General features: G+C 29.1%; 1 protein-coding gene across 4 annotated transcripts in view; it reads left to right on the forward strand.

Annotated features, from left to right (window-relative positions):
* The window catches only part of CtBP (C-terminal binding protein), a 53,075-nt gene extending 34,729 nt beyond the window's left edge, over positions 1-18,346 (forward strand). For all 4 annotated transcript variants that reach the window (XM_087405872.1, XM_087405871.1, XM_087405870.1 and 1 more), the window contains 4 exons: positions 1,191-1,280; positions 2,092-2,251; positions 3,610-3,787; positions 10,636-18,346. In XM_087405872.1, coding sequence (XP_087261998.1) covers positions 1,191-1,280; positions 2,092-2,251; positions 3,610-3,787; positions 10,636-11,149 — 942 coding nt within the window. In that variant the 3' untranslated portion in view covers positions 11,150-18,346. The remainder of the gene's footprint in view (positions 1-1,190; positions 1,281-2,091; positions 2,252-3,609; positions 3,788-10,635) is intronic.
* The last annotated feature ends 404 nt before the right edge of the window (positions 18,347-18,750 follow it).

Consider the following 18,750-nt stretch of genomic DNA (forward strand, 5'->3'; position numbering starts at 1 on the left):
GTAGCGTTTTACAAGTGATGGGAAGTACTTTCATTAATGTATTTTTTAATGCTCATGTGAAATAAATAACATTCTTTCATTAAAAAACGCTACGAATTAATTCCAACACCTAATATTCATTTGGAAATATTATTTCCTTGATATAATATGAGTCAAAATTTGTTAAAGGATTTAAGAGCATTGTATAGATTCTGCTTATTATTTATTTTATGTATATGATCTATATAAATTTCATATATTATTGAGAAAATCAATATAACTATTGCGTCCATTTAGAAATATAAATTTCTAATAATGTTGTGAATATGATATGATAAGATATAAATTTTTTATTTCTGAATAAAGCATAAATTCTTTAAATATTTGAACAATGATTTGTAACAATTGATTTGGATATTATTCAGAAACTGATTTAGATATATAATATGCAAACATGAAACATTTTTTATGTATTTTATATTAAATTATAAACTTTTCATTACGATGTATATCGATGTATTTGTCAAGCTTTGTCTAATATTTTAGGAATTAATTTTTGAGGTCACTTGTAAAGAAAAATTTACGTGAACATATAATAATCTTGAAGGAGAGACTTGTTTCAGAGAGATACAAGATGTAAAAAATTCTATGAAATTATCGTTTTTTTCTTAAATAGCTTTTAATTGAAAAAAATGTGTACTAATAATTAAAAAAAATATCTTTTTAGTGAGAATATATTGTAATAAAATGAAAAATGTGTGAAACAATTTGATTTGGCGTACAAGTTTGGGATGGTTAATATACTATTTAAATTCTGTTTCTGTATTGATATATTATAAAACGGCAATTATATGTAGATAAAAGAAAAGGTAATACCTATTTATGAGTTGAGTTTGAAATAGAATGTTTCTTGTTTAAGCGCCATTAAAAAACAATTTTATAGAATTTTCAATTTTTAATTTTGATTCTATATATATATCTCTGAAATAAGATTTTCGAGATCATATTCATGTTTATATAAGCTTTTCTTCAGAAAAAATTATCTCTAGTTTAAAAATAATGAATTATTCTTACGAAATACTTTGTGTGTACAGTATTATAAAATACAATATATTTTATAAAAATTTCTGAATTGTATATAAATTATATTTAAATTTCTTAATAACTTTTAATTTATTTTTTAATTGATATTATTTTTTATTATGTTCCAGGATTTGCTGTTCCAATCAGATTGTGTATCTTTGCACTGTACTTTGAATGAACACAATCATCATTTAATAAATGAATATACTATTAAACAGGTATTAAAAATTATAAACATTTGTAAAAATTTTGTTTATTATACAATATAGAGATGTTATTTAATTGTATTAATTTAATTATTAGGTGTTGGAATTAATTCGTAGCGTTTTACAAGTGATGGGAAGTACTTTCATTAATGTATTTTTTAATGCTCATGTGAAATAAATAACATTCTTTCATTAAAAACGCTACGAATTAATTCCAACACCTAATATTTTACAAAAAATTAATTTTGGTTATACATAAAAGTCTTTTTAAATGATTATTTTTTATTTATTCTTATTTTATTATTTATATTGAAATGCATAGATATATTTATAAAAAAAATGTTACATTTCAATTTTTTTATACTATGAATTTTGTGAAACTATCATATATATATATATATATATATATATATATATATATATATATATTAGGTGTTGGAATTAATTCGTAGCGTTTTACAAGTGATGGGAAGTACTTTCATTAATGTATTTTTTAATGCTCATGTGAAGTAAATAACATTCTTTCATTAAAAAACGCTACGAATTAATTCCAACACCTAATATATATATATATACATATATATATATGTATACACACACACACACACACACACACACACACACACACACACACACACACACACACACACACGTATATTCACAAAAAAATTAAAAAATTTTTTTATTTAAATTATGTAATAAAAAAAGATGAATATATAATTATGTAATTATAATTTTTTAATTGCAATAATACATAATATAAGTATAATTATCAATGTATTATAATATGTAATTACAAAAAATTGCATTGTCTTTGTTTTAGATGAGACCAGGAGCATTTTTAGTCAATACAGCACGAGGTGGTTTGGTGGATGACGACGCGCTGGCCGCGGCGCTCAAACAGGGTAGAATTCGCGCGGCAGCGCTAGACGTCCATGAAAATGAGCCATACAACGTCTTTCAGGGTCAGTCTGCGAATCAGTGTGAGTCTTATCTGTCTCCGCGCCTAACCCTGTCTCGACTGATTATCTTTAACCTTCCTAAATTCCTTCCATAATAAAACGAAAAAAAACGATATACACTGATGGAAATTTAGATATTCATAATTTTACATTATATATTAGGTGTTGGAATTAATTCGTAGCGTTTTTTAATGAAAGAATGTTATTTATTTCACATGAGCATTAAAAAATACATTAATGAAAGTACTTCCCATCACTTGTAAAACGCTACGAATTAATTCCAACACCTAATACATAAATTTTATCGATAGGTCTTATAATATGACATAAAATAATTGTATTATATATTTTTTATATTTTATGTATTTTTTATTTATTTTAGGGTACTTGTACATACTTACAAATTGCAAAAGCTTTATAAATAATTGTTAATTTTATATTTCAAAATATATTATTTTTATTTTGCAGAACATTAGTAGTATATAAATTTCATAACTCAGAAAATACGACAGTAGGCTCATGCTATAGTATATCTTGCATTCTTGCCAGTCCCGATATGTTCCCTGAACGAATTTTTTAAATTTATCGATTATACTATCAATGTTTTATAAAATACATTTTGCCATATAAAATTAAAAATAATTTATAAAATTTTTACAATTGATGTTAATATGTACAGGTATACCTTAAATATATAAAAAAATAATATCGCTGTTTCAAATGTCTTAATTTTTTGACCATTCGATAAAATAAAAATTTATGCGAGTGTCTAAACTTCCATAAGCGGCAGTGCAAATCTTTTTAAATAGAGAAACAATGAAGATGTATATTTTACGGTGAAAATAATTTTATAACATTTCTATATTATTATATGTAGGGTACGTCACACAATTGGAATATTTTCTAGTATTTGCTCCATTAAAGAAAGAGAGAAAGTACAAAAAAATGGTATAATAAATGTTTTTCCAACTTATATTAGGTGTGTGTTGAAATTAATTCGTAGCGTTTTACAAGTGATGGGAAGTACTTTCATTAATGTATTTTTTAATGCTCATGTGAAATAAATAACATTCTTTCATTTAAAAACGCTACGAATTAATTCCAACACCTAATATTTTTTTGTAAGTTAAATTTACTGAAAAATGCGATTACATTTTTTTCTGTAATTAAATCCTACATTTTTTTTGCATAGAATCATACATTTTCTTAAATGGATTCTTCTGAACATTCTATATATAAAAGTATTAGAATAAGCTCGAAAATGAAATATTCATATCAATTCATTTTCACTGTGTCATATATATTTTCTGAAGAATCGTTCTACATTGTTAAATTCAAATATATATCTCTGATTTTCTTGATCGATGTATATTGCATAGGTCCATTGAAAGATGCACCCAATCTTTTGTGCACTCCACATGCCGCCTTCTACAGCGACGCGAGTTGTACCGAATTACGTGAGATGGCAGCGAGTGAGATACGACGGGCGATCGTCGGACGCATACCCGACTGCTTACGCAACTGCGTGAATAAGGAATATTTTCTTTCCTCGACCGGGTAAGCGCCCTCTCTCAGCCAGACTTTGCCTGTCTCCCTCTGTCTCTCAATTTAAGAATAATAAAGTCTCTTACAATTTGTTGAATGAAAAGAAAAAGTGTAGACAGATATTTTTATATACATACACATATACATACATACATACATACATACATATATACATACGTGTATGTGTATATACATATATACATATTATATGTATTACATATATATATGTTATATATATATATATATTATTTATATATAAATATATATACATACACAGTTACATATGGACGCATATATTATATTTACATTCCTCTCTCTTCTTTTTTCTTTGATTGCATACCACCGGGGGAAAAGGGATACAGTGTCTGTCACGAAATTGATCAAATTCAAAAAAAATTGTCTATAAATATATATTATATATTTTAGAAATGTTATTTGTACCTTTCTGAGATACTATAAGCTTGAATGTGCTAAAAATGTATCATTTATATTTTTTCTGATAACGCGAGCTATGAAAATTTGTTTTTATACATGTGCCTGCTCTCTTCTCCCTCCTTCTTATTATATTAAGGCTCCTGGCCCCTCGCTACAACGCTATGTTAAGTTATGATGTTAGAAAAATCATATAAATTTCGTTCCTCGCACATTATACAATGTGTTACATTAACTGAAGAAGCATGTTTCTGATGTAAATTGAAATAAAGAATAAACATGGGTCTAATTTGAAATGATTATCTATCTTGTTTGGCTATCATCGGATCTCACACCTTCAGATTTTTATCTGTGAAGCTATGAACAGTTTAACGTAGAAAGGTTAATATTTGAGTTGAATTAATACAGTGTATTAATAGGTTTGTTGTGTCGCTCCAATATGTTTCAACATGCTTCTAGCATAGTTACTTATTTCAACGTACTCGTTGGAATGAATAGGAGCTATGTCGGAGCATATTGGAGCATGCGACGCGAACAAACCTAATGATGCATGTGAAAAAATAAAAAACAATCTTGATATTCTTTATGATGCGATTGTTCTCAATCCAATTTAGTTCCATCATATTATATATCATTATATTCATCATATTATATCTATAGGTACATGGCGAATCAAAAAGATCAATATTCTTATTACATATGCAAGCAGAGTTACAGGCAGATTTATAAAGATTTGAAGGAGCATGTGATCTTTAGTTACAAGTGGCTCATATAGTCGAGAATTTTCTGAACTTATGTTAATTACATAGCACTTTTAAATATGTAAACATGTCCGCTTAATTATTTGAATGCTTTGAACGGCGAAGTATGATTAGATTTTTATGAACTGAGGGTGTGCAATCCGTTCAAATTCATCGTAGGATAATTGTGCAATATATTAATTTTACTTCGCGAAGACAAATGTATGAATTAAAACATGTGTACAAGTGGATAGAAAAATTTTTAACCGATAGAACAAATGTGTTCAATGAATCTCGCTCGGGTTACGTGTCCACATCTCATACACAGGATCATGTGGATCGCATCAATGTCCTCATTAAAGAAAATTACCAGGTTATTCTTTCTGAGATCGCCGAAGAAAAAAGCATTAGCTATGATTCTGCATTCTCAAAGAAGCAGTGCGTTCGTAGCTGCAAAAACAACCTAAAATGTTCTTCTCTGTAGGGATTGTGAAGCATATAGACAGATACGTGATATCTGGAGACACGGTAGTGTTTCGGTGCTAAGCATGGCGTGAGACACTGTGTGTTAATTAGAAGAGTTATGTCGAAAAATAAAATAATATTAATCTGTTGATGTATTTCGAACTGGGTTAGTTTAGCTTATTTTTTTCTGGATGTTGGCAGTCCCCCCCCTCCCCCCCCGTAAATCGAGAGATGTTCTGAATCCGTCGGCCGTTATAACTTATAACCAGTAAGGGTGTGTTTAGATTAGAAGCGTCAAGCAGCAAACCAATCAGCGAGGCAATATGGACAGTGATGTAAAAAATATTTATATGATTGGTTTGATGCTCGCTGTTTGACGCTTCTAGTCTGAATGTATTCTTAATAAAGTCAATAACTTGTAGCTAACAAGCTTGCTTTTATTTCTTTTATAAATGTATATGAAAAATTAAATAGAAATAAAGCGATAATACTCGAGACAGTCTTTACAAGTTCTAGTTCAAGTAAGAGTTATGATGAAGATACAGAATTTTTTTGATGAAAATAAATGTTAAAAAATACTGAAAGTAAATTCACATTTATTACATTTTTGTTATCTCTTTCTTTATGTTTACTAACAATACTTGTCTCATGTCTACAGACAATAGTTGAACAATTTGTAAGTTATAGATCCGTAACGGATTTGGAACACTTCGGTTTAGTTACGAAGCTTTCAATATATAGAAAAGAAAACTAATCCAATTCAAAATATACCTTGTACATCTCTTAGTTTAATATATAACATTGAAATTATTTTTTGATTCTCCCTCGTGTATATATAAGAGGAAATCCCTATTATGAGATACCAAATACATTTTGTGTAAATACTGGAAGTGTATACGCAGAATAAAAAAAAATAATAAGTCATTTTAAAGGGAATTTAATAAGCTTTAAAATACTGTTATGTAAAATTTAATTCAAATACTATTTTTTCTGAAAATTAAAGAAATGTAAAAAGTGAGCAAATCTTAAAGTAAATAAATCATGCTCATTATATGAGATAATACCTTGACAAATTTAATAAGGCAAAAAAAAGTACATCAGTATTGTAATTAAAAAAAAAACTTTATTTAATGTTTCTAAAATGCAAAGAAACACAGCCAATATGTGCGCAAAATGAGTCCTGGATATATACCCAGGACTCGTCTTCAGATAGTTAGAACCAAGCATCGTAGAAATAGGCATTCGATGTTCATTTCGGTCATCCTTTTTATTACGGTACAATAACATTTATATTTCAGCAACGATTGTCACTCGGACATAACAGCATAGGTTATTTCGTATTAGAAGTACCCTGAGTATCTCATATTACGAATTTCACACCTTACGGTTTTACGATCAAATCTAACTTCTGTAATTAAGTAATTCAACATATCTCGTATTTTCGCATTTATTAATACTATCTTACTCTATCACTACATGAAGAATTTATTGTCAGATATTTACTTTTATTACTTTTTATTAAATAATAAACAAAGTTTAAAGACTCATCTCAATGAAACTTGAAGACATTCAAATCTAAAGTCTTTTTTTTACAACGGCTATATAGGCACGATCTAATGCATTTTCCATTAAATAGTTTTCAACCTAAGAGCAATAAATTCATGGTGGAATCAACAGATATAATTTATTAATTTAGCAGAAACGTCGTATCTCATATTAGGCGCCTATCTCATAATAGGGAGCTTTTCTCCACAGGGCGTCACAAAAAAGTCAAGATACTGGATTATCTTAGAAAGATGACATTTTCAGAAAAAATTCTTTTCGAAAACATCAAACGAACGATGTTTTTGTTTAAAAATTATAGGATACCTATAATTAGACTCATGTTTATAGGACAATTTCTACTTCAACTTATTTATTAGAAACATATTCTTTTAGTTTGTGTGTGTGCAGTACATCATGTAACATTTTTTATATTAAAATAAATTAGTTTTTTTTTCTATTTTGCAATCAATATAGATAGCTATATATCTTTGATTACTATTGATGACTATCATAAAGTTCATTTTCACTAGATATGGGATATGTTTAAATATTCTTAGATTCATGATACAGACAATTAAGAAAAGTTTGTATCAATTTTTTTCATCTATCAATTTATATTCCCAAATACAAATACAAAAAAAAAACTAATTTACTTTGATTATTATGTTGATATACATACGTGTGCGCACGCGTGTATACAACGAGTGTGCGTGCACATGTTTACATGTGTGGTCAGTGAATGGATGTGTAAATGTGTATCTGGATCCATAGATAAGTACACCTATGCGTGTGTACACATCACTGAATGAAGTGGAATGAATGTGGATTTGTGTGGGTGTATATGTATGTGTTTGTATGTGTTGTACGTTTTTGCATAGGAGAAAAGTTTGTATGAAGTCGCATATACACTTAGTGAACGAACGAACGCGAATGTTGGGATATTTTTGTGTTTGTAACCAGTTTATTATTTTTTTATTGTACTGAATACTAAGCATTTAAGCAGATTCGATGTTCGTTGCATATAGCAATTAAATTTGTTGTTAAATTTGTTGACTTTTATATAATAAATAAAACACTAGCTTTTGCGTTCGCTGTTCGTTCAGTGTTCATTTGCTAGGTGTATACACACTTTAGTTGTCGCTTCTGATATTCTAATCTTCCCGAATTTCAATAAAATAATACAAGTTCTATGGAAAAATATATAATATAAGTTGGGTATATTATTTATGTAATACATATATATAATATTAAATTTGTTTATTATATATGTAATTACATATATGTAATATTACTCATAAAATTCAATATTTTATATTGAGTTAAAAGCATTATAATAAGATTGACTGAAGAGAGCGAAAATTTTTCTACTTATCTAACATTTTACGAATTATTATTAAGCTGGGTATATATCTACGAACGAACATCGAATGCGAACGTTTGGATATTTGCATTCGTATTTGTGGGTCGTTCATTTTTTCTTTCTGTAGTCAAACACTATCGAACACAAGAATTCTATCAGATTTGATATAATTCGCATGTAATAATTTGAGGTTTTGTAACATTTGAACGTAAAAAAAGTAATTAACTAGTTAATATTTAGAGACAATTCTTTTCTTAATTTATAGATATTTTATTTATATCTTACAACATATAATTTGATTAAGGACAGGATTAAGTTGTTCTGAAAATAGTTGTTCGTTCAAGAAGCGAACAGCGGATGTTGTTTACATCCTTTGCACATCCACATCGCGCACGAATGGTGCACGAATTGTTTTTGATGTATCGCATCATTTGCTTAAACGTATATATCTATTGAATGATAACGATGAACATTCGAATTCGCTGTTTATTCGCTGTGTGTTCGTTCGTAAGTGTATACTCAGCTTTATTGTTTAGGCACGCACACACATATCACTCCCTTAAAAAGTGGCATAACTTAAAAACATAGTCCTTGAGTTATTACTATGAATGTACTTAAGTAGACATTGTCAGGTGAAATAATTTAATTTTCTGAAAATCTTTAAAATCGTTATAATTTAAAAAGGATGATTCAAAAAACATCTTCACATAAAAAGAATGGATTTTTAAGAGCTAAGAAATGAAAATGACACTTGATCATATTACAAATATATTCTTTTCGCGGTATTATTAATCACAAATTTTCAGTTGAAAAATAATTTTTCTTTTTATATGGAAAATTTAAATTTTTTGTTGTATTATGTTTGAAGTAAGGAAGTAATATACATACAGGATGATGTTTCGTCATGAAGCAGACAATTGTTATCAACTGTTTGAATGGTTATTTTAAGCAAAAGAGTTCACATATATCGATTCGATACTTCATTTCCAAGAAATAAGCTTTGTTAAACAAGCTCCATAATGAAAGCTACCTGATTTCCATGTAGTAGTTACTTGATTTACTGATGAAATCACATTGCAATTACAGTCATAACATTAACACTCTAAAATGTCAGTAAAATGTCTCGTTTACAGTATATTTACAACACCGTAATGAACAATTTAAACAATATTTATAAAAGAGAGAATATTCTACTAAGTGATATTCTATTAAATGGCAATGTATTGATTATAATGATGTATCGGATGATTATTATGGAAATCGAAGAGCTTTCATTATGGAATCTTATACAATAAAATACACTCATATCTTATAAGAATGAAGCTGAATCTCTCGATTCAGGCTATACATGAACTACTGCTTAAAATGATCATCTGAATACGTTGGTAAAGTTTATTTTTTGACAAAATATTCTGTATATTTAAGTATATTGTTATATAATTTTGAAAAAGGAATGACATAAATTGACAATTAAAATTAAAATTGCTAATACGATTTTATTATTATAAAACTATGAAATTATAATACCATGAAAAACTTGTAAACATAAATTTTTTATTAAAAAAAAGAAGGATATAAAATAACAAAAATTAAAAAAAAATGCTAAAAAGAATTAAGAAAAATAACGAGAATATTAATAAAGTAAGAAATTTTTCTATAGAATATAAAAAAAATTTATTTTTTGTAATAAGAATATAAAAACTAATAAACAGAGAAATAAGCTTTCATTTAGAAAGATAATCCAAAATGACGATAGTAATAAAAAGGAGCCAGGAGTCTTAAATAAAATTATAATGGAAAACATTCTTAAAATATCATTGGATCAATTTCGTGATGAGTAACACTGTATCTCTGGTAATTTTTGCAGAAACGGCTTTTCGAGCAGATGTTAACTTCTCTTCTCTTCCGAGTGAAAGTCTGAAAGCGATCGTGAAAGTCGAGCGTGACAAAATCTATCGATGCGTGTGTGTATAGAGTGTAAAGACTAAGCGCTTAGAGACGAGACTTACATAGAAAACGAACGAAAAAAAGAGAGACAAAGAAAAAGATAATTCCGTTCTTGGGAATCTTGATGACCTGTGTGTGTTCTCACGTTCCTGTTTTTCATTGGCGAGGAACGATTGCTACTCTACCTAGAGCACACCTAGAAACGCCATCTAGTAATGAAATCACACACAGAGTCACAGAAAAAGAAAATTGGAAGCTACTCTACACACTACAATAAAAGCTACTCTACTAAATAAGTATCGAAAAAAGTGGCGCGCGAAATTTTCGAGGTCTCGCCCATGATGTTGTTTTTCGCTTTCTCTTTTCTTCAGCAGTTACCCTGAGGGCATCAACGGCGGATACTATGCTGGGGCGCTGCCGGTACAACAGACGGCGCATTCGACGACTCCTCACGATACTGCGCCCCCACCCCCGGTTCCCGGTGCCGGCGGTGGGCACTCCGTCGTCGGCGGCGGTGGCGGTGGTGGCGGTGGCGGAGGTGGCGGCGGCGGGGCCGGTGGTGGTGGGGGCGGGGGCGGCGGGATCGGCGGGCCCAACTCCTCATCCTCGTCCGCCGTAACGGTGGCGGGGGCCGCGGGCGGCGGGGCCGGCGGCGCGGGAGGTACGGGCGGCGGGCCCGCAGGGCCGCAGGGCCCCTCTGCCGCGGTCGGTGGCGGCGGACCCCCGTCCGCCGCAGGCGTGGTGGGTGCGGCCGCCGCCGGCGGGCCCGGCGGCGGCGGTCCCGCGGCCGGGGCCCCCCCCACCGCCGGACTGCCCGGTCTACCACACAGCATAGTGAGCGAGCCCGACCCCCGGCCGAGCCCGCCCGCCCCGAGCCCCCGTTGACCTTGAATAATATAACAGTCCTCTGATAACGCGAATGAACCATTTAGGCCCCTTTCCAAACCCACTCCAACCCTCCAGTTATACACTTGAACTGCTACGCGACTACCACATCAGCACTACATCACTCCTAATTTTTTCTTCCCTATATATATATAATTTGATTGAATCATTTTATGAATCAACTGGAAGTAGTTACTATTATTACTTCAGAAGATGGAAATATTAAGGATGATGATGGAAAAATGGCCGATATGATTGCCCCGTAAAATCTGTCCGCTCCACTGCTTCCGAGAAATTTTAGAAAGAGTTTGTGCTTGAGAGAGAATGGAAAAGATAGGTATATAAAGAGGGAAAGAGTAAGTGTGAATGGAAGAAATACCGAATTCGATTGAATACACATTAGTTAATACTCTGCTCTGATGTACACTAAAAGCTTATACACAAAATATCTAAAGATATACATGTATACAAACTTACATAAGGGCTTAAATATAGATGATGTAAATTTATGCATAAATTTTTACACAATTTGGTATAAAAGCATAATTGTTGAGGTATTATATGCAATGAATAATTTAGTGTGTTTGGACAAGAAGATACTCTTAGCATAAGTGGTCGCATATTTAATTGAATAAATTATGATATTTTGCAGCAACTCAGTAAAAGTCTTATTATATCGATATTTTATTAGTCAATAATAATTACTCACATTTTGCTAAATAATTTCCATTATATGCATATTACAATCATATTGATTCTTTTAACTGCTAGATACAAAGAAGCATTTTTTTAACTGACAAGTAAGATAAAAATGCTTCCACATAATTATGATATTTTCTTGATTTATTTTGATATTATCATAAAATAAAATAATAAAATGAAGTAACTTACATAAAAAATAATAATAAAAACTGCAATATGTTTACAAATATTGTATATATTTACAATAAACAATGATTATTATGCTTGATGAAATATTGTATTGCATATACATTTGATTTTCACCGGCTTTGTTTACTGTGTATTATAATTTAGATAAAGTAATGTCATTAATTAAGGCAGAACTTTGGGACCTATTAAAAATGATATAAACTTAAATATTTCTGTAGTTATTAATGCTATCTCAAACAATTTTGAAAAAACTTTATTATTAAATATCTTAACTATAGACTTAAAGATTTATTGATTACGTTTACAAATTTTGTTTTTTTTATTGTAAATTTAATTTTGAAATTAATTCTGAAATAGTTAAAATGTTAATGTAACATTCATTTAAAATTCTATGAAAAATATAGAAATATAGATTGCTCATATTATTCATCAAGGTTCTTATGTTATATTTTTACTTAAATAAATTAGTGTGTAACAAGCTTTATCTTGCATCAGTATGCACAGGTGTATCCAATCAAATTGGCGAGAGAAAGAGAGAGAGAGAGAGAGAGAGAGAGAGAGAGAGAGGGGGGGAGGGAGGGAGAAAGAGAGAGAGAGAGAGAAAGAGGAGGAATGGAAGTAAATGAGTAAGTGACGAGTAATGAAGCTACATTCGGAAATACCACTCGAGTGATCCTATGTATTATTTTATCCTCATTGTCCATCCTATGTTAATTATAAACAAAGATAAAATGACATACATAGGACTATTCGGGTAGTATTTCCAAACGTATTCTAAGTGAGTGAGTACGTGCATGAGAACATGTGTGCGTGCGTGTATTTTGAAAAGAGTATGTATAAGTGAATAAAAGTAATACATGAAAGTGAGAGAAAAGTAGCGCATGCTAAAGAGAAAAAGAGAAAAAGATAGAGATAGTGAGTAGAAAGAGAGAAGGAAATGAAAATTGCAGAGTACTTGTATTATATGTGCGTGATTTTGCGTTCGCATTTTTGCATTTGTAGAATCGCACGGGTAAGAGAGTGCATTTTGATGTAATGTTTGTACCAAACCAAATACAGTTGGACAGAGTATAATGATGACAATATAATGAAGACATTCGGTCTTTCTCGCGATCTTCCGATTCCACTAATTTTGTATGATATTTGTTTGATTTATACGCGCTCTCTTTTGCACTTTCTCCTTTCAAGAAATATGTATAAATCTTATAATTAATCACTTACTTGCAAAAAATACATTATTAATTAAACAGAAAAAGTGTTAGGATTTAATGAAAAAATATATATATTGGATACAATAATAATGTAAATGTATTAGGTTGATTATAAGAGAATTGTTTTCTATATAGAGTTATTCAAATAATTCTAATTTTTCTTTTATATAATTCTTAATGAAATAATTTTATTCTGTGTGACTCTCTTATTAAACAATTCTATATGAAATTATGTGAATATATTAAAGTTCATTTCATTCTTTTCTTTTTTGTTCTGGAATAATTTTCGTATATTCTTTTTTATTCCGAAAAAAAATATTTAATCTGTAAATAAGAGATTAAATATTTTTTTTACAAAATTAAGAATTAAAAAAAAATAGGAAAATTATTTCGGAACAAGAAAGAAAAGAGATGAATTTTGATGAATTTAACATGTAATATTGTAAAGGTAAAAAATAATTGATGTTTGTATAAAATCACCGATGATACTATAGAGTCAATAGTACTTGCATAATGAAAATTATAAGCATAATGAAAATTTGAAAGTATACTTACTGGTGTTTAGCAATTAATATTTAACTTTATATCATCATTAGTATATAATTTTCAAATATACTCCCATCGCCATTTAATTTCTCAAATTATTAATGGAAATATTTAATTGTTATATATTGATGATTTTGTTAAATTATAGATAAGTATACAAAAAAAGGTGCAAGTTTTTTACTTTCATCAATATAATTAACACATAATTTATGGAGTTATATTTGTAATTTTATAGAATATAGAGATCAATTACTACATATCTTTACACTTTTCAGATATACAAAAGAAAAAATCCATAGTTATAAAGAAAAAAAATGTAGATTTATTAAAACTTTTCCTGTTTTTCCTTTTATATTTTTGTGTCAAATAAAGAAAAGAAATAAATGGATCAAGTTTTTGGTTAGCCTAATGTTTATACAGAATATTTTATAAATACATATTAATATTTTAGGAGATGAAATTACACTAAAAAAATGTCATGAATATATGTTCTATACTTTAATTTTCGAGTTACGGATGATTATAGAAAACGTTTGAAGTGTTTGCATCGTGCTTCAACATACATTACTACATATATTTGTTATAATATTGATGGATATTATTTGTAAACATTAGATAAGATCAAGATGTGCTGAGGTGTGTAGTAACGTCTGTTGAGGTGAATACTTTGAACAATTTCTTTAATCATTTATAACTTAAAAATTAAGGTATGTAAGACTTCATATGACATTTTTTACTTTAATATGTGAAATTCACTGAAATGTTGTATATGTGAGAAACCCAATATATATATATATATATATATATATATATATAGGGTGATTTATTTTAATCGTAATAGGCAAATATTTTTAAAATATGCAATTTTACCTAAAAACATTCCAAATAAAAGTTGTGCGATATAGAGAGGGACATCACGATTGTATGCCTCCCTCTATATCATACAACTTCTATTAGAAATATTTTTTGATAAAACTACATATTTTCGAAATATTTATCTGATAAGATTGAAATGAATTATCACACACACATACATATACATACACGCACTTAAATATTTTGTTGGAAAAAATCTTATAATTTTTAAAAATGCATTTCATAAAAGAAAAATAGCTTTTCAAACTAGCGTTTGAATTTTGTCTTCACGATATTTTGTTTCTAAATTATATAAAATTGAAAATAGATATTTTTTTAACTTTTGTTATTTTTTGAAGTACTGTATCTGGAAGAAACATCGTCGAACAAAATTAAACAAATAAGCATTTTAAAGTGAACATTCTAAGCTTTAAAATGCTTTTTGAAAAAAAACTGGTACGATGCTTTTTTGCAAAAATATCGAATGTTTATGTTATGTAAAATTTTAGTGCGTAAAAACTTTATAAAATGATTTGTATAAAATTTTTAAAAAATTTTGAAAAAATGCATACAAATTAAAATAAACATCTTTTTTGTCTTTTTTCTGTAAACTATTAGTTTGGAAATTAAAAACATTTTAAAAAGAGCAAGCAATTTTACGCAATGAAATGTTATACAATAAAAAATTTCATATCTATGAAAAATTATTATACCAATTTTTTTTTTGAAAAATATGTTAAATTTAAGATCTTTACTTTGAAACGCTCAAATTTTGTCCGATGATGTTTTGTCTAGGTACAACACCAAAAAATCGTGCCCGGGCTTCGCCATTTTTGCGGGCATTGCATCACTTTTAATCTTTGTATCTTTTATATAACGTGATCTGGCCGTATCTACTTCCACTTATTATTTCGAGAGACGGGAACCATTAACCAAAGAAGAAAAAAAAGAAGAAAGAACAAAAAATGGAGATAATTCAAATATTGCTTTAGAAAGCTCTATTTCCTTCTTTAAAATGCATTTTTAAAAACTTTTCTACGATTTTTTTTAACAATATTTAAGTTTTTGTAAAAAGTGAAAAAATTGCAAGTGTTCTCGAATAAATAAATGTAGTGTGTGTATGCGTGCGTGCGTGTATGCATGCATACGTGCGTGAGTCGTGTGCGCGTGCGCTTATGAATTAAATATAAGTGTATATTTATATTTAATTTGAATTATTACTTTAATCAACTATAATAATAGATATAATTTAAAAAGGAATAAAAGGGAGACTAGTGCAAAAAGAGCGTGTGATTAAAACGAACAAATTAAAAAATCTAACTCATAAATTTGAAAGTTCTGATATATAAACGATAATCTTTATGATCATAATTCTAAAGGATTCCATAGTCCATGGCTCGGCATGGTTCCTGATCCATCTTGGCTCGTCTACGTTCGTCACAGGATTAGTCCCGAAATTGATATAAAAAAAAACGATTAAAATCGTGGTCCCACGGCAATCTCACGATGCACCGAGCTAAGCTCGTCATATAACGAGCCATGGCTCAATGAATCTCTACCGTAGGAACAGGGTGGCTCACTATGGCTTTCCAACAAGAGACACACATGATACGGTGTGATGCATCATTACATCCTTGTTGTTCGCTAATATTAAACAAGAATGAGATGACCACTGGGTTTACTGAGTCGTTTGTTGAAAGGCACCTATTGATAAGTTAATGTAAATCAAAGAGTTTGCTATGGTTCGCGCCTTAACTGAATATAATAATCAACTATTGGAGGTCGCTGCATCAAATTTCTTTATGCTTGCATATAAATGTATAAGAGTCTGTTTATTGCTAGTTGAGACACTTATTAGTAATTTTTTTATCATTCAAGTCGTAGTAGGATAATGAAAAAATTGTCGAGTTTCTATAATTACACGAAAAAATTTATATGAAATGACTTTTTGCAAACATTGACCACGTTCAGCAAAATTTGTTTTGTTATGGTTGAAAGTTTCTTTCGCGCTAATTGAATTATACTCTTAGATCCTCTATAGTTCTGTATCAGTGAAGAAAACTTTCATATTTGCAAAATAAGCATTCTGCTGAACGTGATCATTGGCGAGCCTAACAGCGCAAGATGCCTTGTCTGTTCGCAAAGTCTTTGGCTCGCCCAATTTTCAAAAATGATGTGTCACGAGTCACGAGCCGTAAGTAATAATGAATCATCCTGGTCCTACCGCGCGTAGAGGCTTTCCAAGTCATGGCGAGTCATTGCAAGCTATGCTGAGCCACGGGCTGTGGGACCTTATTTTAAGAATTATTAATAATTACTAATAATCATAACAATTTATAATTGAGTTATATAGGAAATTAAAAGATTTAGTGCGAATGTTAAGCAAATTAAGCAGTTCTTCCTCTTTGTAACATTGAAAGAAAGGAATTTATTCACCAATGTTGTAACAAAAACAAAGTATTGTACACGATACATTCATGTCTATTTGTAGACTTGATTATAGATGGTATATGTTAATTAATTTCACGAAAATACAGTACTTTCTTCCAATTTTTACTTCTAGGTATTAATGAACAGTTCTCTTATTTCTATAATTAAAATCGGGTTTACGAAGAAACGTTTATTAATCGATTATATTAATTTCTTAAAATCGATTCTTTTAATGTTTGTGTTATCCTTGATTGTAAATCGCGATGCGTATTATAATAATATTCCTACTTTTATGTTTATTTTGAATAATTGTATCATATTGAATATTTTTCATTTCAATATATTTGCTTAATGAATAAAAGAAGTAAAGAAAAAAAAAAAGAATTTTTTACACTTTGATTATTTACCCTAATTTTGATATTAAAAAATATATTTGCGAAACATTTTTGATTTTCTTATAGAGTCATACATTAATTTGTCACACTGTATTTGGGTCTGCATTTATCGTTTGGGTCCGCATTTTCCCATTTCTGTTTTCAAAAAGTAATTATAACAATGAGTAATTTTCTATGTAATATTAAATTATTTAATGTTTTTAAGAAACGAACTTTTTAGTACAGATTGTAATTTTTTGAGTCAAATTACATTGAAACAGAAAAATGTTGTTTTATGAGATACATTTTACGTGAAATCGCGAAAATGCATGAATACAGGAAGTGATCAAGGCATTACAACAATTCCTGTATTTGCGATAATAATATGAAGAAATAATAAGATAATACTACATTAAGAAATGTATAGAAATTTAAAGAAAAGGGAAACATTCGAGCAGACACTTGTTATTAAGCGGAAATGAAATTTAGGCAAAAATTATAAAAGAATCGTAAGAAAAATTTATATATGTTGTATTAATATTTATATTTGAGATAAATTCATAATAATGATATTGTCTTATTTTAAAAGACTGAGAAAAATGAATGAAAAGTCGTTTCTAGTAAATTTTACATTTTTTTCGGTTTATTTAAACAATTGTTGATTAATGCCTGGATCTCTTAAAACAATGTAATGTTTTTATCGCAAGCGAAAATATTATGTTATACTTAATTACCGATAACGATTTCTTATAATAGAAGATTTTTTCGAAACAAGTAGTTTGTTTCTTTAACAAGTATGTAAGAATAACTGTTTTTTTTTTTAAATATGTGAGATTGATTTGAAGCGTGATTGATAAGAAGTTGCGATCTAAGTAAGAAAATGCTGAGGAGAGGATGAGAAAGAAAGAGAGAAAGAGAGAGCATACGAAAATGAATTTTATTAATTAATAATTATAACACGATTATTGTGTATGAAGTAAAGCAATTGCGATATGTTATAAACACTTTAATATAATAGAGATGACACATTATTAAGAAAAGAAATGAGAATATCAATTTTCTCAAAAGATTCTGAAAATTATAATATGATAATAATAATTGAATACACAAAAATGGAGACAATCTATTTTACAAAGATATATGTTTCTATTCGGTTTTCCATTTTAATAATTTTTTAGTTCTATGGCATTAATTTTATCCTAAGGTCACTATTATTGTAAAATTAAATTACAATATTAAATCATTAATTCATTAATTAATGAAGAATTTAAAAAAAAGGGTTACTGATCCATTG

The sequence above is a fragment of the Acromyrmex echinatior genome, chromosome 4 (assembly GCF_024713525.1).
Source record: "Acromyrmex echinatior isolate Ae372 chromosome 4, ASM2471352v2, whole genome shotgun sequence".
NCBI lineage: Eukaryota > Metazoa > Arthropoda > Insecta > Hymenoptera > Formicidae > Acromyrmex > Acromyrmex echinatior.